At 41.1% G+C, this 25,816-nt stretch overlaps 1 protein-coding gene across 1 annotated transcript in view; it reads right to left on the reverse strand.

Annotated features, from left to right (window-relative positions):
- The window catches only part of mdga2a (MAM domain containing glycosylphosphatidylinositol anchor 2a), a gene marked incomplete at its 5' end in the record, with an annotated part of 236,384 nt that overhangs the window by 139,182 nt on the left and 71,386 nt on the right, over nt 1–25,816 (reverse strand). Inside the window, one exon of the mRNA XM_042338106.1 lies at nt 5,056–5,195. Coding sequence (XP_042194040.1) covers nt 5,056–5,195 — 140 coding nt within the window. The remainder of the gene's footprint in view (nt 1–5,055; nt 5,196–25,816) is intronic.

Genomic DNA, 25,816 nt, shown 5'->3' on the forward strand with positions numbered 1-25,816 from the left:
ATAATAAGAGTAATTGTCTTATTATTGTTTAATTGTACAATTATTGTGTAATTGTTTAATAAGAATAATCGTCGCAGTCAGACCTAAGGTGGGCTCTACTCTGAACAGCAGCCGCTTTTAGAAACAATTCAGCAATGCTCAAACGTTACGTTTGTTCTGAACAAATAAATGTTTCCCAATCATCATTCGTGAAAGTCTACAGGATCATTTCATCCACTCAATGAAATAGCTGAGTGACCTTCAGGCATTTTTATGTCCAGGGCGTTGTCAGAACACTCACTCGATGTCATCAACAAAATATTTGGAAGGCGACGCTTATGTTAACTTGAAAAGTGGCTCGTCTACGAGTCCAAGTCAAGACTGGCAAACGTTACAGGCAAATCCGCAGCACTCGAGCAGTATTGCATTCTGGTTCTCAGTCAATGAGAATGAAATACAAGAATGCAAGTTATTTTAAACCTCTCACTTGAAGCTGCCATGTCGCATTATGACCCAGAAAGAACTACTTGGAATATCAACTCTTATGTAAATAGAATGCCTTCCCTTTAAACTTTCACTGAACAGGAAAGTGCAGCAAAAGATGCCAAAGTAGAGACAATAATCACCCTGGCTGCTAATGGATTTTTTTCTGTTTTAATCCCCCCAGGCCTCAAAGAGGTGTTCCCAGCAGATGCAAATGTGTGTGTGAAACCTTCCACATTTTAAATACTTTGTATGCCTTAGGGCCTATTTGGTTTCATTCCTCCAGGATATCCACCCTATATCTGCCCATTACAACACAACGCTGCTTCTCAAATTATATCATGGTTATATCAAATTATATCCTTTGTCCTATAGACTCAAACCACTGAGAACCAGATTAAATTGGCCATCCCACCACAAAAAATATTATTCATTATGGAGCATAATATCATTTGGTACATGTGAAGAAAGAACTTCCATTTTATAGCACCTTTTCACACTGAAATATCTCAAAGCGCTTTACATTGCACTGCATTGTTAAGCGCAGTGATTGTTTTCTGTAAGCAAATGCAAGTTTGGATATAATATGCTCCCACAAACAGTTATGGGATGAATGACCATTTTATCTGGAGGATTGTTGGAGAAACTCTATTCTCTGTTCGAATAGCATTATAAGATCTTTTAACACTCGCTTGTACAGGCAAACAAGGCTTCAGGTTTATCGGCTCATCTGAAAGACCCCAACCCTGACCAGGCAGCACTCCCAGCTACTGAACTGCAGTGTCAAGCTAAATGATGAGCTAAAGTTCAGACACATGGCTTGAGCCTGCAACCTTCTGACACCAGAGGCAAGTGCATTGGCAACTCTGAGCCATGCTGACTCCTGTACAGCAAAGAGGATCAAAGCTTCAAGGAAGGAAAAAGCAATTCATCTGTGGCAGGGGGTTGGTAATCTACGGTGTATATCCACTGAGCGATCAGGGCAGCCGTTGCTGAAATTCTCACTCACTCCTGTAGAGTTGCAAATACTTGCTGAGTCTTCTGGTAGTGTATCACTTGCTTTGGGGCAGATTAGGTGAGATCAGTAGTTGTTATACTGGGATTTGAGAGGCTGGGTGAGAATGGATGGGAAAATGAAATGGAGAAATTCAGCTCTCAATGTCAAATTCAGAGCTTGACTCAAGAGTGAACTGAGGCCAGTCAGACATTGCTCTGTGCTGGCTTGAGTTAAGGAATAGATGTGTATAGGAGAGGGGAATACGAGGGCTGGGGGCTTGTGTAGAGTATAAACACCGGCACAGACTAGTTTGGCCAAATGGCCAGATTTTTTCTCTTCCTCTTCTGATTATTAGTAATTGTCTTGAAACTTTTCCAGGCTGCGTCTGAATTTAATATTTAACTCAATTCCGTTTGTTTTGGTCAGACAACCTCCAGGAAAATGTAGCAATGTATTTGTATCCGATCGGCATCTTATGTGTATATATATATATATACACACTATATATATAATAGAAATGCATTTTATGAATACTTTGATTTTCAAACAGAGAACCACTTGCTTCGATAAAACCTGGCCGGTAATTGTAAAATGTAGCTGTCAAGATTTAGTTTGATGAAATGCCATTTTGAACTGAGGATTTGAGTCCTTTTTGGCATTAGGGGAAATTAGTGCTGATCAAGGGTACCATTATACAGCAAATAGAGTTACTCACATCCATAAAAAGGCAACTCATGACAGGAATCAAATAAAACTGTGGGTCACACTGTGCAGAATGAGAAATTCACAATTCATTAGATTTTATTGTTTAGTAATTCAACGCCCAGGGGAAAGGAGACTGGAGACACTCACTATCAGAAGAAAACAGCACACCGCTAACGTGATGGTGGGCTCAAGTCCAACCTCGTTGGTCTGTATGGCTCAGGGTTAACCTAACCAACAATCTGATTATGTAGTGTCCTAGCTGTTTTAGAGGGAAACTAATGCATTGTCCATTCGTGGTGTTTATTTTCTGACAGGCTGGCATTATCCATCCCTGGTGTTCCACTCTCCTGGAAAATCCTTCCACTCCAACAGCAACCCTGGTTATCTAAGGAAGCTCACTCTCCATTGACCTTGGACACAATTTCTTTAATATATTCATTCTTTATCTTTTTTTAAGTTGGCAGAATCCTTATCTGCAGCACGAATGATCCATTTCTCATTTTATTAAATTGTGGAAGGTCACAAACAAGCTCCAATTGTGGGTGGGGGGGAAAAGCGATGACAAGCAACAGCTGTATAAGACAGAGAGGGATTTAATCAGGAAAGGAGAGGGAGAAACTCAAGAACCTTGAACCACTCCACGCCTATTCATCTCAACCGACCCAGAAATTGACACAGGTATAAAACATTAAAGGATGCTGGTTGAGTGGATCCTTGTAATCAGTCTCTTATCCGTACATCTAGTCTGATCCAATAATACTCATTATTTTGCTTCAAAACTATGGGCATGAAGTTAAAAAGATTACAGAGAGCAACATGAAGTCCGATAAGCAAAAATATGAACCAAGCATGGATCCACACACACTACCTTCCCACACAGCGGTTTCCAAGAATCAAAGGAAAAGTAGATGGATAATACTTCTTTGCACATAATACAAGATAGTCAGATCAAGAGTCTTGGACGTGTATCTCGAGTGATTTTTCCAATGGAGCCTTGGGTATTACAGTGTGCGCAGGCTGTGTGAGCAGACAAGAACTGTTATCCCACAGGGTGAGAAACAAAATGGGAAGAATACCTTTTGTACAGTTTAACATCTAGTATTTACACAACAGTAACATTCTTCTAATATCCCCAGAATTAGAAAAGTGTCCCTCTGGGGGAGAGAGGGCACATTTCCTCCCAAACACAGGAATTTCCATGAGTAAGTGGCTTGCATGCAACTCTTGGTTTGGTTTGTAAGCATGGTGATGGGTTTCTGTGAAGCACTTTGCGACATTTACTTTTGCAAGAAAGGTATTCTATAAATGCAAGTTATTATTGGTAATATTAATAAGAAAAATCCTTGCATTTGATATAGAACCTTATCAAACAACAACAAGATTACATTTGTATCGCGCCTTTCACGTTGGGAGGACATCCCAAGGCACTGGAAAGTGTGCAGCATTTCAGACCCGAGCTGGGGTTGGGGGGGGGGGGGGAAGGGAGAGGAGGGGAAGGGGGGTGGCCGATGGCATGGTCCAAGAGGAGGGTCTTGAGGCGGGACCTGAAGGAGGCTAAGGAGGGGGCGAGGCAGAGTGACTGGGGGATAGAATTCCAGAGGTTGGGGGCAGAGTGCAGAAGGCTCTTACGCCAATGGTGGGGCGGGTGGGTCGGGGGACATGGAGCAGGCCAGAGCCGGCTGAGCGGAGGGACGTCTCAAAGCGTTTCACAGAATATACTGTAAAGTGAATTGACTGTGTATTTTGTGGGCAGAATGCTGCAGCCAATTGCGCACAGCGGAGTCCCACAAACAGTCGTGAATATTATCAATATTATGGGTGTATTCCCTCATCCCCTCACCCCCTCCCCTGGAAAATATTTTCCTGGAGTTTACAGGACCGGAAAGTATTGACATATAAATTTCAAGTGACTTACATTAACCTCGTTAAGCCGACAGGGTAAGCCAGGCATTCCAGCAGTTTGTTAACAGAATGCTATGTTCATAAACAGCTGTTTCCTAATTACCTTTGATTATTTACTGCTATGCGCAGAGTAATGAGGATAATTTGGGACGTTGCTTCTTACATTTCAATGCTCTGAGCAAATATTCGATGCCGGGGGAGAGAGGGAAACAAGGGGCTTTCATTACCACGTAAACTTAGTCAATTTGTATGAAAAACAAAGAGCAGTCAGTTTCTAATTAATTGTGGCTTCATCTGGAAAACACCCAAAACTAAAATGACTTCTTTTTAAAAAAAATAAGATTTAAATTCCTCCCATTTCACCCAGGATTTTGGAATCCTTAACTATATACAAGTGGACACTGTGTGTGTTTATGAGGGTTGGGGAGAAAGGATTGAGGTCAAATTAAACCATTATTGGGGGAGAAAGGAGAAGGAATGAAGTGAAATGTCCCCATTATCAATGACGTCTCAACTATTCATCAGCGTAGACACAATGAGCCAAATGGCTTTCTTGTGTGCTCTAAATTTCTATAATTCTATATAGAATTATAAAGTGAAGCACGGATTCCACAATACAGCATGTCTGGCTGTCACAGGAAGTCTGGTTGACAAAAAGTCTCTGCACTAACAAATCCCATCAGGGCTGTTGCTTGTCAACAGCACCTCAAACATCGAATCTGCTCGACAAACGCTTTCCTTTTTTTTTCCCTCCTCTATGTTAACGTCTCCTTTCTCCAAGGATCGCTGACTAACTGATGAGTCGGTTCATGTGACAGTTGTATGTACCTGTATCATTAATCTATCCCTGCTCCTCTCTGCTACCCTAGGTGTGCCCCGCATCATGGGTCTCAACACTGCAACTAGACTCAGGGTTGGGTGGGGGGGGGGGGGAAAAAGCAAGACACCTTAAAGAAGTGGCTATTAAAAGTGAGGAATGTTGGATTCACCTGTGGCCGAGGATGGCCTCGAACAAGGCAGGTTAGTTCCAGCGTTTCTCCTTCTCGAATGGTGTACACTCTCTCTGTGTATCGCTCTTCCTCTATGTTACATGCTTGGCCAGAGTGCATGATACGTACAGTTGGCGGAGCTGCAGAAAGAACAGAGACACAGTCAAGCCCAAGGACTAAATGCTATTCTCCATTTGGAAGTAGAGGTCAGTTTAGAAATAACTCAAATACAACCTGGCTGACTGGAGCAGATATCAAGTGAGGGTAGGTGTGTGTGTGTGTGTTTATGGGGGAATGGGGGGGTAGGAAAATCTGCAACAGCCAGATAAACAGGAGCTCCCCTGTGGCGCCTTCTCTAAGGGATGAGAGGGATCTGAGAAATAAATCAATTTGTATTCAGTGCCTTATTTCATTAATGGAGTCCTGGAACTCTTAGCAAACAGACTTAATGGACATTTTTCTCAGCAGTGTGCATTCACACTTAATCAATGATGACCTGAAGGAGCCATCAGTTGGCTGAGTGGCATCTGATTACATTGAACGAGGGAAACGAAAATAGAAATGGGTCGTCAACCAGACCACTGCCACCCAGGACACCACTGTCCAACCTTTCCTCCTGTTGGACAATGTCAACATTTTGAAGCAAAATATGGCGAGAAAGGGATTTTACACAAGAGATGGCACGAGCGATGCAGTAAATAAAAAAACACAGCTATTGAAATGCTGCCAAAGGACATCAATCACGGTAAAACAATGCCCCGTCTAGAAGATTTCCACACACATCACCAGAGTGTAAAGTGGAGTAACATTTCCTGTGAAAGTGCACGTCGGAGTGGGGCTAAAAGTACAACAGTCGCTGCACAAACACTGACATGCTCTTTGAGATTGAAACTGCCCTGGTATTCGCGAAGATTCTAGAAATCAGGAAACAAAACAAAATAAAACAGGGATCACGCCTGGCTTTTCCTTCGGGAAGAAAAGGTCCCAAGAACTCCCAACAAGAGGTCGGAAAGAAACAGAACCACAAACCAACTCGCAAAAGCCTTTGGGATCGGACCTTTGGCCCAAATTTTCCCCCATTGTCTCCCAGTACATTTAATTAAATTTCAGGATGAATTTTCCCCCAATGTCATTTGCAAACTCCCCAAGATGGCTACCTGCACCCACCGCCCACCACAATAACAGCAACAACTTGCATTTATCTAGTGCCCTTCACATGGGGCAGCATCTCAAATTGCTTAAAGCTTCACACACACAGCTCCAAAGATTCCTGTTATTTGAAAGGAAAATCACCTTCTGCAAATCTAATGCTGCCGCAAAAAAATATTTTGGATCTACAAGGGTATGTTCTGCTGCCTTTTCCTGCTCAGTGTGCAGGGTAACTGTGGATTTTTTCATAACCTTCAATGAAACCAAATGGAGCATGAACCAGTGACATGCAACCTGGAGTGAAATGAGATGGTTAAAGGGGGGAGAGAGAGAGACAGAGAAGTGAGAGAGAGAGAGAGAGAGGAGAGAGAGAGAGAGAAGCGTATCACAGAAAAACACAGTGAAAAGATCTGGCACAAAAAGAAAGGCTGGTAGTTAAGGGAATGATCACTGCCAGTAAAGAGAGAGAATTTATAAGCGAAAGGGAGAAATGAATAGAGAAAATAAAAGAGCAAGAGTTCTAAAGGGAGCAAAATCAAAGAGTTTCAAAGATTGGATAGAAGCTTGCTTTTCTGGTTCTAATACCCATTTTCATATTGATTTTTTTCCGGCAAGTTTCCATTTTTGCAAAAATATTCTTTCGGCTACTTTTGCGTGTTCTTACCCACGTGTAGAAAAATAAATCTACAAGGGAAAGCCACAGGAACAATGGTGAAAATCAATTTGTGACTAGACACACATACATCAAAACTTACATCATTGATTGCAAGAGATCAGATGTGTACTGAACATTCACCTAATTAGGAATGTAGAAGCTTGTAAATTTGTTCTCAGCATAAACTTGACCCAACATTTGCAGACACACAGTTTGTGTGCTACAGAAGAAGGCTCACACCATAAATAAATAAAATCATTGATGGGATCTGGTGCTAATTGAAACACAGCACATTTGCCATTATTGCATCAAAGCAAGTGCCTCAGTAAATGCAAGTCAATCAGCTGTGTAAAATACAACAGTTAGTAAACTCACTCCCTACCCTCCAAAGTATATATTTTATTATGTCTGAAAATTAGCAGATACATTCATAATGCATTTAGGATTGACACATTACCATACTTTTATTTGGATTTAATTTGTAAATTATAGCCTTAGAAACACAGGCTTATTTTAAACTGGACAAGAATATCTATTATGCAAGAAGCTGCACATATTAATGAACTAAGTTCATTCAATTAATATCAGCCAGTACAAGATGGACTCTTCAATAATTCAGGTAGTTTTTTAACTATAAAAACAGAGCATCATAATTCATGTCAATAACTCTACTCGTAAAACACACTCAACATAAATCTTTGGCATCAAAAATGTAATTTTGCAAAAAGTCAACAGCAAACGTTTCCATATCGGGCCAGTGGTCAATAGGCATTTGACATAAGTTTGAAGTCACACAAGTGTCAGATTCGCAAATAACCAACTGTGAATTAAGCCAGCAATGTGCATAAAGAAGCCACCAACAAAAGTTCAGATATTTGACCCCTGGTGTTTTCCCCACTTCCCAAATTTCCTATTCAAATCCAGCTTGCCAGATTGAATTGCCATTATATCAAAGTTCTGAACAATGCGATGAGCATGAGAGACCCCAGATTGATGTCTATCTGGTATCTCAGCACATTTGCATTATTCTATTTAATGGTATCAGCTTATTAATAATAATAAATACTCTGAATTGCACCACACTGGATCTTGAAGTACCTTTATCAATAAACAGGAATACAGCCTCATTTTGTCTTAAGTTTGAATTTGACCAAGTTCTGAATAAAACAAACAAATGAATGAACTGTGGTCTGACGATGAGAACAGGAAATGGAAGTGAAGGTAGACATTTTGAAGCCTGTCAGCCATTTCAAGCTGTACTGACAAGAAACTGAAACAAATAAGAAACCAGTTGATTCTCTGGGTTTGAGACTTCCTCTCTCTGTATTGGAAGCAGGATCCCTGATAAGTACAAGAATCTCTGTAAATCTGGGGCCATTGGATTGTAAGTGTAACATAAATAACTTTAATTCAGATTTGTGCATCTGTTCAAATTGCATCCTAACCAACCCGGGCCCTCAAATCAAACCAGCACTACCACACTGCAGCGTATGATTAATGTGATTTCCAAAGATGATTTAAATACTGAACAAAACTTTCACTCCATAAATAGATGTAGCTAAAGGACAAAACCGGTGAGGTTTTATTACTTTGAAGTGCTGTCTTATGATCGACTCTTTAAAGGACATTTGCCTAATACCTTAAAACTCAATTATTATCAGTCGTTGTTGAAATGTCAGAATTTACTATCACCTTCTAATAAGATACATAAAACAGAGATTGCTGGCGTCTTGCCTTAAAGCACTCGCATTAGAAGTCATATGAGAAGCAAGTTAAGCTGACAAGGAGCATTGATGGTTTTCGATTATTTATTAATCAGAACTGTAACTCATTCATGCTGCACCCAGAGTGCTAGTATAATCAGAGCGCATTATCGTCCAAGGCTCCAACACACACACACACACACACACACACACACTGCTAGGACTTAAAATTAATTAGTTCTCATCTTGACCTGAAGCGGGTGGCAACCACTTTGTTGCTGGATTTTTTCATTTGAGGATACTCTGAATTATTTGGTGAAAACGATCAGATGTAAAACAGGAACGAGTGACCCCAAGGTCAGTGCAGAAGGAGGAACGGAAGAGAAGAATAAGAAGTTTGTCACATGCGGTTTATATGAAGTGAACGTATCAACTGCCAATGTACCTGGATATCGCTGCAAATATCAGAGGGGTTCCCGACAGGTAACTGAATTCAGATTTCCTGAGCTGAGGGGAGCTTGGTGCTAAAATAACAGTTAATTTTTCTTTAATGTTCATTCAAGAGCCAAGAGTGAAACAAGCTCTAACAGCATAAAAATCTTTAATATTTCAGGTCTTTTCATTTCACTGATTTAAAGGGAAAGTGTAATTACTGAAGGAGGTCATTTCCCCTTTCAACAAGAGCAACTTGCATTTATGTAGCAGCCCTAATGAACTGTAGCACTCCAGAGCGCTTTTATATATGAAATTAAATTACTCCTGCTTAGGCACCAATCATGACTGAAATCAACATTTCCTTGGCAGTACATCTGTCTCCTTGTAAGATGCAAACCTTGAAATTCCTTCCAACTTCTGTTGTGCTTCCCAGCGTGTGTTTTTTATTATGAGGCCCAGCTGTCATCTATAGACTTTACGTCTCTACCGTTTCGCCCACAAAATACACAGTCAATTCACATTACGGTGTATTCTGTGAAGCGCTTTGAGACGTCTCAACGACATGATAAGGTGCTATATCCAATGCAAGGATTATTATTATTTATTACTTATCAGGGCAAGATCATGGGGTTTAGGAGGTCATGGAGTAGATACTCACAAGTGCGGAGTGTTATATTGGCAATATTAGAAACAAGGCAAGAATATATATTTGTTCGGTGATCACAGATAAAGCTGGGAAGGGACATGGAAACAGGGCACAATGTTTACAGGGTTTTTTTTTCAAACGAGGAAATAGCTCAGGGTTGTTTAACAAGACTGGTTGTGAATTGACATATCTATGTTCCTCTTGTGATCTCAGTCCAGCTAGGTTAAGTAGAGCATTGAAGGGATGAGGGGGATGAGAGAGAAAGAGCTCAGTGGAGGTATGTATAGAGATAGTCCATTTGGGAAATGCAGGATAATAGTATTTTCAAAGCAGAGGTTTGGCATTTAAAGCACTGTATTATTTTCTGTGGGTAAAATCCAAAAATGCATTAGAATGTAACGCTGTATAAAATTACTATTTTTTTTAAAACAAGTTTTTTTCTGAATGCCTTTCAAACAAACAGGTGCAACAAATAGGTGCACAAATCAGGCATTGTGAGTAGATAATGCACAGTAAGCTTCGGCTCACAAACTTAATGTTCCACAATCTCCAGTTATAAACTCAGTGTAAGAATTCTCAAGCCCTGGTGAGGAGTACATGATTCACAATGTCCCTTTAAACCACAACAACATGCATTTATATAGTGCCCTTCACACAGGGTAACATCTCTGAGTCCTTAAGCAAGACTGTAGGCACAGTCGAAGAGGAAAGTCTTCAAGTGTGATCTGAAGACAGACAAGGTAGGGGCAGGATGGAGGGATTGAGGCAGACAGTTTCAGAGTCTCGGGGCTTAGAGGCTGAAAGCACACCCGCTGATAGTGGGGCAGAGGGCGTGCAGGAGCCGAGAGCCAGCTGCGTGAAGGTGGTAAGTAGAGGAAGTGAGGCCCAAGCAAGTCCTAAAGAATACTAATGGAGGCAAGTGGTACTTTCAATGAAAAGAGCCTTGCCATTTCTTTACCCCATTGGAAACTTCATTCCATTTTTCCTTTCTGGCAAAAGAATGTTCTGATTCCCTTCTCCCAAGACTGATGGAGGCCTTACACACTGGTCTCTGAAGTTCACGGTAAGAAAGCCAGGAGATACCAGCCTCTGGCTCAATTAGTAAGTGGCTCCGTGGGAATTGGCAACGTTTTCTGTGCTATGCGCCAATTTGGACCCAGCAACCATTTGAAGCTCAGTACAGTGCTGGCGGAGTACCTAAATACTTCAGGGAGGGGAGGTTAAAGGGGAGCTCTTGGTATTGAAAGTATTCCCTTTTTCACTATCATTACAGAGAAACACTCCCCATATCTGGTCACTGGTTAGTAATGGTACCCGAAAAGGTGGGTGTGTGGCCACTGGGTGAGGATAGGTTGGGTTCAAGTTTAGTGTCAAATAGCCTGTTAGAACTCAAGATTCTAGCATGAACATGGCCTTTTAGTGCATTAAAAGAGGGGTGTACAATTTGTTTGGCAAATACTTATAAAAACTAGAGACAACTAGCTTCAAAGTTAGGACTGAATCCAACAATTTATCACTTCACTTAACAGTAAATGCTGTGAAGCACTTTGCGATGAGCTCCTGACATGAAATGCGTGAGATCAAATATAAGAGTTATGATTAATCCAGGCCCAGACAGAATTTCTACTCAACAACGGCTTCACATTAAAAGTGAGCATTTTCAGCTGATTGTCTGCTAATGTCACTTGGCAACCATCCCACTCCATCCCTGGGCTACATGATGCTGCACTGTGAGGCATTAATATTTTGGGACGGCAGGGTGGATTGTGGCCTGCAGCTAGTGGCACCACAAAGGCAGTGCGGAGCAGAGAAGTTAACAAGAGCTACAACAGATTCCATGTGTCAACCATCCTGACCTTTGTCTGCCTGGATTGGAGTAGATTCCAGGCTGCTTCCTTCCTCTCGGTGCCCTCTAACAGTCACCCGACTGCACTTCCACTTCCACGAGCGCGTTCAGTCACATACACCTTAAACCACCACTTACTGTAAGAGAAGCTCATTCTGGAACTCATTCAAAAGCGAAGTCTAAACGTCACGGGAAGCCATGATGTTCACAAATATTCTAATTAGCTTCAAACAACAGAGACTTTAAGCTACTTGATACAGAAATTAAACATGGATGGTCACACTTATTAAACTCCACAGAGTGGAGAGGAATGTCGCTGCAAATGTAACCGACAACAGAGGCCACAAACTGCTCGGATCATAGATATGTGGGATGTCACAGAGCTATGGGGGGAGAAGGTTGGGGCGCGGATTCAGAGCAGGTCATCCCAAGACACTTAGAACCAGTCAAGAGTGTGCCTGGCAGAGAACTAGGAGCTTCACCTGATGATACTTTCAGGAATACAAAAAGAGGGAAAGGAGTGAAAGCAGCAAAATGAGATCATGTGCACAATAACGTTCTGGGGCTTCATGATTTCGAGCTTTCAGATCCAACACCCGTCACCTCTGGTTCTACACTCCAAACCTTCCTTTCCATCTCGTCCTTCTCCATTTGTGTAATTCCCAACTCAAAACCTGCCTCTTAGACCTCCCATGTTCAACTCTCCCTTTCCCCTGCTTGATATCTGACTCTTATCAGCAGCTTTTGTTTCACCAATTTTTCAACTACTCACAAAATGTGGTGGGAAGAATGAGACCAAGAAGAATGAGGCATCGGTTCTGGATTGCATGACTGAGCGAAGAGAGAGCAAGGACACTTGTTGGAATACAGAACAAGAGATCATACTGCACAGCCAGATTACAGGATCCAACTAAAAGTAGCTTGCAAGCAACCGTGAAAGGGAAAGGATTCATAACTCACTGAGAGCCGGGTTAATTCGCAATGGACCGCGCATATAATCTTGTTTAGGCATCTGCCTTCAGTGAATGAAAAGAACATAAGAACATAAGAATTAGGAGCAGGAGTAGGCCATTCGGCCCCTCGAGCCTGCCCCGCCATTTGATACGATCATGACTGATCTTCAGACCTAACTCTAATTACCTGCCCTATCCCCATATCCCCTAATCCCTCTATTTTTAAAAAAATCCATCAGTCTCAGCCTTGGAGAATTTCAAGGACTGAGCATCTACAGCCTTCTGGGGTAGTGAATTCCATAAATTCACTACCCTCTGAGTGAAGAAATGTTTCCTCAACTCAGCCTAAAAGGCTGACCCTTAATTTTAAGACCGTGACCCCTGGTTATAGATTCTCCTACCAGGGGAAACAGACCCTCAGTGTCTACTTTATCAGCCCTTTAAGAATCTTATATGTTTCAATAAGATCTCTCCTAATTCTTCTGTACTCTAGAGAATATAGCCCTAGTTACCCTGCAGGTTTATAGATTTTGTTTTAAAAGCAGAAAAGCAGCTGAAGACTGCTCTTTAGCTTGTAAATATCAATATCTTGGATTAGAAAACACAATTTTCAATGCAATGTCACCCTGCAATGATGCAAGGAATTACAATGAGTCCCAAACCATATGCCAAAGTACCTTTAGTCCCAAACCATATGCCAAAGTACCTTTAGCCCCCAAATATTTTTAATACCAAATTATTATTATTATAAAATGTATAAAAAGCAGAATAACCAATAAGTGAAATACCACGAGCAGCATATGACATAAAGGAAGGAAGCTGATCTCATTACATTAGAGTACTTCATTCTAAAACCAGGCTACAGAACATAACTACTGCCTCTGTCGTACTACAGAACATGGTAGTGTCCACTTTCTCTTGGCTTTGCACAACACCACTTTCCAGGAACGTATTTCAGGTTTGATATAAAAGCAATGAACTTTCTACTGATGGTTAATAATGTATGTTCCTCCTTGTTTAGCATCAAAATACAAGTCTGTTAACTAAATAAACAAGGGGAGAGCAACTCTGCTCCTAATTCCAACATAAAAACAGGCCAGAAAATGCATTTTAGCTACTCGTGCTTTACGTCACTGGTTTATATCACCTGCACCTTAACGTCTGTTGGTCTGATGGGTTCCAATGAATTCTTTAGAAAATCTGCCTGGATTAAAAGTGATTCCACCAAGGAAAGGAAATTCATAATCGGTAATTTGCTTTCCATCTTCTTATTTCTTGGTAATAGCTTGTAATCTATTTTGTATCAAGGGCCTAATTATTATTTTAAATGAAGCACATCCTATTGTACTTATTTAATGTTTTTAAATTGACTTTGTCTGTACCCACATAGGCGTGTCACCGCGAAGAGAGAGCAAAATCGATTTGGGTGAAAATTATACTGCAGACAAGGCCCCATCAAGCCGGCAATGGCATCAGTCCTCTCAGTAATGGGTTCACGCTTCACGAGCGCATACTCCACGGTTCGTCATTCTCAGCACTTCTACGCTGTATGTTCCAATGCTGGGAGACTGATAGCAGCACAGAACTAACTCCACATAAAGGCTCAATCATCCTCCCATTGTGTGAAAACTACCTAAACCTGGCAATAGACTCCAGTATGTGCACGTTTCTAATGGGATTGCTTGACAAGGAATTGAGCGGAGACTGTAAGTTAATCAACTGGGTGCATGTCACACACTGACTTGTCAGCTTGGACCTGAGGTGAGTTCCCACCAGTCAGCGTGACCTATCTTAAAGTTACAAGGAATTCTGTTAGAAATCTCAGCAGATTGGATTCAGGTCCTTTGTAGAAACGATAGATTCTGTACAATATATGGAATACATAGATTCTACAAGGATAAAAGTAAACACAAAGTAGGAAGAAAATAGTCATTATGATGGAGTTGCAGTCAACACCCAATTACCAGCTGACCACCCCTACTTTGGTTCCAGTTTAGTTTGCAATTATCTTTATTAAAACAAAACAAAAATCATTTTGCCGCATACTTAGTTTACAAAATGAAAGAAACATCTTTGTATCTCGCCCTCATGTCGGAAGTTCATCGACCATGCGAGGTATCCACAGGTCAAGTCTAACCTCGTTCTCACTCCGCGTGCATACACGCAACTTCCACCAGGGGCCACTAGGTCAATCAGAAAAAAACAAACCCTTGACTACCCCAGGGCACATTGAGGCCATTTGTCGCACCCCTAATGATACCTCTACGCAGGATACAAATCTGCCATGTTCTGGTTGATATTACCTAACTGAAACCCCTGGTATTATCTTTACCCATAAAAGACTTGTCTCAACACAAGAGCATTTTCAGCAGGAGTTGCAGGACAGCAAGTGAGAATGATAACCTGGTTTCTGTTATCCCTTCACATGTACAGAACCATCACTGGAACGAATAGATTCCTTACAGACATGGCACAGGAAGACCTGATACAATGCCCAAATCCTCGAAACGCTGAATTATTTACAATATCGGTCGAAGATAGGGGGAAAACAAGTCCTTAAGGATTTCAGGCTTCTTATCAAAGTTCTTTCTGAAGGAAAATAGTTCATAGAATGCTAAGGTTTGTTGCAGTTTCAAAACGCAGGTCTGCTGAACGAGTGCATGAGCACAGGGGATTTATGTGGAGAGTTGGACCAATATTCACTTGGCAATACATCTTGTAAAGTTATTATATGAATGTTCAAATCAAAGCAGTAATTCAATCAAATAAGATTAAGGATGATCTCTAGCTGTTTACAGGATTTCACACTTCCACTTTGCTAATCTGAGAAGTTACAATTAAATTATCCGAGTGAAATTACCCATTAACATTCATTACACTAAAACTAATTCTGAGATGTCTGGAAAAGCATTTTAAAAAATTGCCGTTAATTTTGTTAATTTTGACAAGTCAAAATTAATCAGGATTCATATCCTACTTATCGTCATGTGAATATTCAAAGATAATTTGGCATTAACAATGTTTAACAATGGAGCAAAATTGACTTCTGCTGCTTTACCTCCATATATGTTGCATTTAATTCTTTTTAACCTTTACATTTTCACTGCAGCTTGAAAGCTTAAGAGTAAAGATAAATAAAAACTATTGATTGACTAAAAGTACCATTTCCCTCTCTGAGAAACTCCTGTTTATTACTGGACTTCAGTGCCCATGCCGTCATATTGATAAAGTTGGAGGTTTGCGGATTATTGGCCTTTCTTTCCCATTTGCACATTTTGAGGTGTTTGTCGATATTTGCTCATTTTGAGCCAATTCAACATTGTGTTCACAGGAGACCTTGCCATTACAGCACTGTTTAAATTCACTGGAACAGCTTGATGACTGTGGACCTCTCTGCTCAACATTAATAAGATGGATAATGCCCTCTGCAGGTGACGGCATCGACATCCTGTCAATCCATGTCGGTGTGTTTATCAAAGTGTCAGCAGAGGACATCATCAAATAAGCAAATTATCCACCTACCGCTCGGAATCATTGCAATGTAAAGATACAGCTCCACACGTCAGGAATTATTCAACAAGTGCATCAATAACTAGGCAAGACCCTCGCTGTTCAACATCAAACCTACCACTGAGAGGGCACTAGGATCACAGGCAGCAATGGGAAACACACTGACATTCAGTTTGAAAAATCTAGCAATGAAACACACATTCTGATTCTCAGTGCCCTTAGTGGAGAATAATGATCAGTTCAGGAATTCCCAGATCAAAGCTCAAGTTCAAGTCTTCATAGCAAACCCTGATGCACATTATTAGGCATATTGTTAGGAGATGAGGCACATTATTATTCATTATTTCCCATGTTTATGTTTATAAATTAACTTTTTTTTCAGTTCTGACTCAATGTTATAATAATCCTTGCATTTGATATAGTGCCTTATCACACTGTTTCGCCCACAAAATATACAGTCAATTCACTTTACAGTATATTCTGTGAAGTGCTTTGAGACATCTTGAAGAAGGCGCTATATCAAATGCAAGAGTTATTGTATTTGGTATTGCCCCTTTCACGTTGGGAGAATGTCCCAAAGCTTCACAGGTTTTACTGTAAAGTACAGTGGCTGTGTGTGGCTTTTGTGGGCGAGTATAGCTGACCCCACAGAAACTTTGTAGAGTTTGTTCATAAAGAACAAGCTTGAAACTCACTGAACAGCTAGAAATCCAAATGGATGAAAATCAAGGACAGGCCACTGAACCCATTACCTCATCGGAACTTAAAGACCAGCAAAATCTCTAATGGAGGCCTAAATCATGTGAATCTTTTATGGATTTAAATTATAGAGGCAGATTACAATATCTTCCAATTTATGCTGGAGAAGGAGGCGATTTCGTTGACACTGGAAGACTTGCAACGTGAGGAATTGTAACAACTTATTTTGTTATTTATTTGCAAAGTGTGGTTTCCTTCACTGATGATGGATGTGATGTGGCCATTACACTTCCTGTTATCATCAGACAAGGATCAGTCCATCATAAATCGCTATCCTTGCCCAGTGAGCATGACGTTGGCCTATTCCCCATTTTTCTGGCTACTTTGCTCCTCAATCAGCTCATGGTAGCCATGTGAGAGTGATGTGGCAATCATGAATTTGAACCCATTCCACAGCTCATTAGTTCATCAATGAGAATTGTCATAGACTAATTATCCTCTTAAACACATCTTAAATGTAGTGCTCCTGCTGTTTCTTTTGACAGGCTATGAGAGCCACTCTGAAGACACATATCATGATGGTTAACTATATGTGCCTTGGCTGTTGCTAAGAGCCAGACTCCGAGTGAGGCATGCAAGAAAGCAGAAGGTGGATATTCAGAAAATACAGAGCTACGAGTGAGTGAAAGTGAGGTCATAAGAAGCAACCAGAACAGTTACAGTGACAAGATTTGTTATGAGCGGGGAATCTGCTGAATATCAGAACTGTACTGGAGCAAAAGGCAATACTGTTCACTCAAAAGCCAACAGAAATCATCCTCTCCAACAGGTATAAACCCTCCTCTCTCCCTTACCGTATTTTAACTTTAATATCTGCAGTCAAAAACATTCATACCAGAACACACCCACACCAACAGCACAATACAAAGCAACACTTATGAGTTATTAATTATCTTTCAATGTGTTCCTGAAGGCGCCTTTCAACAGCTTGCTGATAATACACAGGGTGGCACAAGCACCAATCCTATTTAAATGCTTACGGTGAACACCTCCTTGTATCTTAACCTGTACGTAGAGTGGGGGAGGAAACAAACGGGAGGTGCAACATGTAAAGGTCAATATAGAAATGCATGTCTAATTCAAATCACACGTTAAATCAGTAAAACATTTGGGTGGGTGGTGAAATTAGATTTTTGACTCTTAGATAAGAAAACATCAGTGTTGACAACTCAAATCGTGTTATTAGTGGATCACTTATAATGTACAAGGTGGGTGATAATGCTGTATTTACTCCTAAAATCATTTGCAACCTCCGCAGGTTTTTGAAAATCTCACAGATATTACAGTCTGACTCACAGGAGCCAATGCAATCGATTCCAAAAGCCCTGCCCGAAATATTCTCTGCGAGGAATGGTGTCTCGAGAAAATCCTCCTTTGAAAATCTCATGGAATTCAGCGGCAGGCTGAAAGCACGATCTGTGTCCAGCGAGCTTCCTCCAGCAGCTCAGAATGGGCCTGACCAAGGTGGGACTTACATCATCAAGTCAATGAAACAGAATGTAAACCCTCCCCCCCTCCGCATATGACTATAGTCCCAGGTGGTCAGGCAGAGTATCCACACGACTCCCTTTGTACAACCAACCTCTCTCCTACTCAAGGAGAAGCATGAAACTCTCAGAATGAAATGGAATTCAAGAGACAAGATACCGTATCACTACAATAACGCATCAACTTTTTTTGAGGGGGGAGGGGAGTGGATGTTGTAGGGAGGGGATGCTGCTCCACTTCCCCCGATCCACCCGCCCTAACATTGGCGGGAATGCCTTCAGCCACTCTGCCCCCAACCTCTGGAACTCCATCCCCCAGTCACTCTGCATCGCCCCCTCCTTAGCCTCCTTCAAGTCCCGCCTCAAGACCCTCCTCTTCGACCATGCCAACAGCCACTCCCCTTCCCCTCCCCTTCCTTCCCCCCCCGCCCCAACCCCAGCTCAGGTCTGAAATACTGTACTCTGTCCAGCGCCTAGGAACATCCTCCCGACATGAAAGGCGCTATACAAAAGTAATCTTGCTGTTGTTGTGGGGAGGGGGAAATTGTGGTCTAAAGGTGGTAGGGAATAGATTTTCTAAAATGTAACTGGAGCAATAATTGTCTGTTGACGGGTGGGACAGATACCCTTTAATGAAATTAACTCAACAACAACAGTAGCACTCTTGCACTTATACTGCGCCCTCAACGTTGGGTAGCGTCTCAGAGCATTTAACAGTGGTGGAGCCTGACTCTGAGCCAGTGGGAGGAGGAGGGAGGTTGCTTTAGGGAAAGTTTTCAGGCGGGACTTGAAAGAGGGGAGAGCAGGGGCAAGACGGAGGGATTGAGGGAGAGTGTTCCAGATTTTTGAGGAGTAATGGCTGAAAGCGCAACATCCGATGGTGGGGCGGAGAGTGCGAGGGACGAGCAGGAGGCCAGTGACAGTCAAGCGGAGGGCCCGGGTGATGGATTGGAGAGTGAGGAGGTTGGAGAGGGAGGATAGGGAGGTGCCAGGGAGTGAATGGAGTGAATAGGCACAGACGAATAGCAAGGTCTTCAGGCGCGACCCGAAGATCGGCAGTAATATATCCTCCTACTTTCAGGAGAGTATGTGAAAGCCAGTTTAAAACATTCACTACGTTTTAAAGTGGGGAAGGGAGGAAAATTGCATGTGTTTAACAATTGAAATAAAACCAGCCCTGGAGAACACACAAATGTTTCTTGTTTGAGTTTCTGCTTGAAAAGGAACACATAGAATACTGTGTTTTCTTGTCAAAATGCAAAATAAGCTCCAGCAGAAGAATGCAAAGTAATGCCATAGTGTGACCAGGAATTCAGGCGTACAATCCTTTTCATGCTGATGACGTTAACTGGGACGCAGTCCAGCCACTGAGCTGAACGGGAATAAAATCATTTTCATTTGGTCAGCACTGGAAAAAATGCATCTGCCTGTCCCTTTTGCCTAAAATAAGAAACTCAGAATAAAGTGCACGTCAAGCACAGACTGATACCTTTTCCAGGGTGCCTCGTTTAAGGTCAGACTACATGTCCCTGGAAGGCTTGTCGTTTGATCTACAGAGGCCTTTTAAACTTTCTAGTGTGGAGCAGCGGAACACACGTACCTCCTTTTGTTCTGTATTCAACATGCGAACACAAAACCACATTGGTTTGGATCTCAAAATAAATAATTCTTGGCTATAGCATCTAGAAAGTCAAAACATCTCAAACTGTTTCACAGGGAATTCACAGGTTGTATCTTGTAGTGTTTTTGGAGGCGAACATGGCAGCCAATTTGTGCACAGAAATGTTGCACAAACAGCCATGAAATGAATGACCAATTTTATCTGGGGGATTGTTGGCTAGGACAAGCTCCTTTCTCTGCTTGAATAGTGTCACAGGATTTTTGACATCCACCTGACAAGCAAATGGGATTTTGGTTGAATGTCTCAATGTCCTCTTCCCCAGTAACTGCATTGAAGTGACAGCCAACATTATCCATTCAAACTCTTGCTACCGAACTTGAATCCACAATCCATTTGACCCACAGGTGAGAGTGTTACCAATTGCCCATACAATTTTATGTCATTTTTAATATGTAAAAGACTATTTTCTAAAATAAAAACAAGCGTTCTTATGCTGAAATACGGTAACATCCAACTCAAAAAGATGGCTGTAAAATGAGTTAGTAATATAGTTAAAATATAACATGGGTAAAAAGCTTGATGGGAGTTAGGAATTAAATTACTTGGTTAATCGCAGTGAATATGATGGAATGAGAATCAAAAATGATAAATGCACAGAGATTTTCTAGGTCATTGTCTCCGTGCTGTACAAGTGGAAATCAAATCAATAGGTAGATAACAGGACTCTTGTTCTGAGGCTTTACTGCAGCTGTAATGCAGTAAAATACATTCAGTAAAGCTAAGCTTCAACTTAATGCTAGCAATAAATCTAGGTGCTGTGGTAAATAAAATGATGTTGTTTATTCCAGACCTCCGCTTCATTATTGTGACCTTATCACTGCAACAGATTTAGGGCATTTGGTTACCTGAATCTGAATAAATCCTTCCTCAAACTAAATTCCGTGCAGATTGGTTTAAAATAAGCATCTAGACAGAACCGAAGAACAATTATTGAAGCAGTGATTTGAAGACTGGAGGACAGGATTTTTCAATCTCCTGTATTTTAGCTTTGTGTTGCAGCATTTTGCCCAACAGCTGTTGAGTTGAAGATCAGTGGGAACATGGGACTTAATGGATTCACTGGTTCTACAGCGAAGGCTGGTTCTCATAGGGAGGACGAGCGTGTGGCTTACAAATCAATGTTGCTATCTCCGACCTCAACGTATCAAGGAGAATACGTCATAAAATGAATAAGCAAAGCTCTGTCAATCAATGTACAAACTAACCACAAAACTAAGAGGAAGGTTTTTTTAAAATTATAATAATAATAATCCTTGCATTTGATTTAGCCTCCGATCACATGTTCGAGACGTCTCAAAGCGGTTCACAGAATATATCGGAAAGTGGAGTGGCTGTGTATTTTGCGGGAGAAACGGGGCAGTCAATTGTGCCTAGCGGTATCCCACAAACAGTCGTTTGTTTCACTCTGAAGCACAATTTCAAACTGTAAACTGATCCAGTAATAGCTGTAAGATCTTATTAAAAGTGCCATTTATTGGAAAAGGCTTACTTCTATTTTGTGCCCCAGTTTTCTCCTTTATTCTTCTGACAGTAAATTGCTGTAACAATAAATAATAATACTTATTATTATTATTCACATTGCTTTGCACAAGTTGGCTGCCACATTCATCCCTCAAATACATGCTTTAAAATGTTTCAACAATGTGATGAAACGCAATATAAATACAGGGATTAATGTTGCTATTAAACCTTTATAATAATAATAATAATCCTTGCATTTGATATAGCGCTTTTCACGTCGGGAGGACGTCCCAAAGCGCTTCACAGAACACACTGTAAAGTGAATTGACTGCATATTTGTGGGCGAACGCGGCAGCCAATTGCGCACAGCAATGTCCCACAAACAGTCGTAGATTGAAAATGACCAATTTATTATTGTTTTTGATTTTGGAGGGATTATTATTAGGCTCTGTGTGGAGTAAGGAAACTTGCCCAAGGTTTCGCCCTCTGCCTGGAATTGAACTCAGGTCTCTCGCTTGCAAAGCGAGTGCTCTAACCACTGAGCTACAGGACTCCAAACCTTCAGCGAATGATCAATAATCAAATCCGTTTCCTTTCTCATCTCCTCTATTGGGCAAATATTTTTAAACATCTCAGCATTACAAGCTGCCACAATATCGCAGATTGTGTGATATTTATTGTGTAGCACAGGTTTTACGGCATAATATCACACCAGTAATATTGAATCCAAAATGCAAATCAAAAGTGCATACATAGTATATAGGTTACGACATAAAAAAAACTTTTTATTTCTGTTCAATGTGTTTTTTTTATTTTGAGAAAGAAGACAACACAATGCTTGCACTAAACCTTGGACTATGGCAAAAATGCAAAATACCTTGAGTAACCTGCTCTTTGATCGTTAGGGTTGTTGAACCTGAATGTGGGGCAGCTCCTCTGGGCTGCTGCATTAAACAATGGCATCAATAAATCCCACCACAGCAGGTTTATTCCGCTTAACAATAAGTCATGGAAAACCTCATCAGCAAAACCTGAGAGCCCACAGCTCAAACTTAGGTTCTGTGCGATAGCAGGTGAACATATTCCTTCTCTTTGCTGACTGAGATCATTTCCTCCTTCAAGGCCGGTCTCAAGACCTTTTTCTTTGACCGTGCCTTCAGCTCCCCTCTCGACTCTCTACCCCCTCCTCGCTCCCTCCCTTCCCTCCCCTCACCCTGACCATTTCCCCCCAATGCTCGGGTCCTGACCCAACTGTCCAGTGCCTTGGGACGTCCTCCCGACGTGAAAGGCGCTCTATAAATGAAATCTTGTTGTTGTTGTTGTCAAACATAAAGAGCGATATCACATCTCTATTTCATCTCTTTCCCCATACCAAGGCTAAATTGATAGCTCTTTCAAAGAGCCAGCACAGGCACGATGGGCCGAATGGCCTCCTTCCATGCTTTAACATTCCATGATTCTTTTTAATTATGAGAGGAAAAACAATACAAAAATGCAGCCAATCTTGTGAAAAAAAGCCATTTTATATCAAAAAAACTATTTTTTCAATATTAAACCATTGAAAGGCACAACTTTCTATGTAATTCTCTGTTGTCTTGAACAGGGCAATCCTCCTAGCATCGCACACGTAACCAAATAGCAGTAGACGACAATGCAAGGTTTGTCATAAATATTTAAACTGCTGGAAAAACATGTTAAGCAATCCAGCATCCTCTGTGGAATAATATTTCAGCACAGTAGAGTGGTCTGGCTTAATGCATGCCTGACCCAAGCAAATGATTTTAATGTATCATTGCCATTAGCTCACATACATAGAATTTCTAAATCAAGAATAATCCAGATGCAATTCAGATCAATTTATGAACCCAAATAAACCATCAATCAGTTCAGCTGTGTGAGTAACGCTGAGATAATCTGGTAGAATCAATTCATTCTACTGAAAGCCCTGAACGTTTTCAAGCACTTGGAAAAGTTTCCGACTGAAACGGAGACTCACAAGATTTATTTTCCTCTCTGGAAAAGCAGAGGTAGCTGCACTCAATTGGCCTGGGTCAAAGAGCTGTCAGACGATATGCGTGGCTAGGAAATCTGACACTCTTAATGTTTACTTGTAAACTGGGTCAGTTTTTCTTGGGCCTAGAGAACCCGAGTCGTCAATTTACAGGCATTTGTGTGTGTGTTGCAGCTGTATCTGCGGAAAGTAGCAGCATCCTAGGAGCATCTAACCAGCACGTGATTCAATTGATTATTGCCAAGACAGATATGCCACGTTTTTTAAATAACGCTTGTTCAGCAAAGTGTATCATTTGTTTCACCACTGGCTGCGTCTTAGAAAACCCAATTATACCATATTGTTGCACCAGGCATGCAGCTATAATAACAATAATAATAATCCTTGCATTTGATAAAATGCCTTATCAGGTCTTTGAGACGTCTCAAAGCGCTTCACAGAATATGCTGTTAAGTGCATTGACTGTGTACTTTGTGGGCGAAATGTGGCAGCCAGTTTGCGCACAGTAGCGTCCCACAAACAGCCATGGATAAATTACACTATTAAATTAATAAATTATGTTCAGACCAAAAGTGAGAATCAAAATAAACTGAGGATTTACATACCCTGCATTCAGGTAAAAATAGTTAACACTCCTAATGAGAGACGTATTATTTTGTAGTCCGGAAAGCTAATGATGCTATCACACTAGATGTCAGTATTGTAATCTGAGGTCAGAAATTATATTTAGACGTACAGCATTAATCCTTTTAATTATATATAGTTTAGACACCTATTGGATTGCTGATGGTGGAAAGCTCATTATATGCAATGCCTACATATTTATATTTCATAGGAGATACTCTTGAACAAAACCAATTTTTTAGCATCTTGCTGCCTGTGATAGGGGAGGGTGGGAAATCAGGTAATGGATCACAGGAGTGGTACAGTGAATGCTCGCGTAGGTACGGTTAGAGAGGCAATTTACGCACATGAGTTGGGTACTTTGCCGACATTTATCCATTTCATGTCACAGTATATTCTACATCAAAAGCAAGGATTATTATTATTATTATTATTGTCATTTTACACATGTGAAGCCATTGTATATGTCTCGAGGTGCAGTGTGTCCCTCTGTGTTTCTGGTATCAGTATCTCAAAGGGATTCCAGTCCCATGCTTTCACTTTGCACTTGTCTGGGAAGCAAATAGCCAGGTGTGCAAGCAAATAATTTGTCTAATAATGCAGTGGTTGCACTGTGCACCCAAGACTTCTACTCTAATCATGAGGAGAGGACACCGTCCATCTGATGCCTTCATTTGTTTTTCCTTAACAGTGCTCGACCATCCATTCATTTCCTGAAGGTGTTGACTCTCCTAAGTTGCGTTTCCACGGCCATGAATCCTCTCTAGTACCCAGCCCGAATAGCAATCAATCCTGCGTGAGCTTTAACAGTGTGTTGGAGGGCTACTCCTAATGGGAGTATCGTAGCTGAGACTAGGTGTATGCTGGAACGTACTTAAATATTTAGAAAGGATAGTAACAACTCCATCACATTGCTCCTTGTTGGGTGAATAGCTTGCCAGCACTTAGCTGCCCATGTTCACCCTGAAGCAAGGTATGAAATAGGTGACACATCCTGGAAACATAACTCAGTATGAATCGCCACTTCAGGGCAAATGAAAAGAAAACTGAACAAATAAAATGCAGGAAATAAACAATTCCCTGACACACACACCCTAGACCACCACACACAGTATAATCGGGTCATATACAATCAGACAACCTGACTGAGATGTAACTGCAACAGAAGGAATCATAATAGATCTTATCTGTCATAATCCTTTTGCAGCTTGTCAACATTTTGACATTAATTGGACACTTAATATCAATCCTGTGACATGGGATTGGACATGTTACACGCGAATCCACACACGCACACGGCCTGGAAGACCATGAAACCATTCATATTACTCTCACACACTGTGTCGCTAAAGCGATCCATGCATTTAACTGATGACTTTCTCCACAAATTGTGATGCAGGATAAAATTAGTCTCCAGTTGACATTTCCAAGGCAAATCTTAACCTAAATCTCTTTTTGAAATAGCAATGCAAATCTAGGCTGATAAATTGTCTTGGTTAAACCAGGCATTGGTCAAGTTTTTTTGGGGGAAAAAAAACAATGCAATATTTTACATTTTAAAAATATTTTGAAAAGAATTGATATATTTGTACATTATCACATTAACTTTTTCTCCGAACTATCGTCTCGAGGTTTAAGCTCTTCTCTTTAAGGCACTTCAGGCACCTTGCTATAGTGACGTGCTCCCAATACTTCTGTAAGTATGAAAAGCAGCCCACTTTGGCTTCACAACAACAACTTGGATTTATATTGCGCCCTCCACGCCGGACGGCATCTCAGAGTGCTTCACAGTAACGGATCCCGGGACCGAGCCAGGGTGAGGGCGGGGAAGGTGACCAAAG

This window comes from Callorhinchus milii, unplaced genomic scaffold, assembly GCF_018977255.1.
Source record: "Callorhinchus milii isolate IMCB2004 unplaced genomic scaffold, IMCB_Cmil_1.0 Scaffold9, whole genome shotgun sequence".
Taxonomy (NCBI): Eukaryota; Metazoa; Chordata; class Chondrichthyes; order Chimaeriformes; family Callorhinchidae; genus Callorhinchus; species Callorhinchus milii.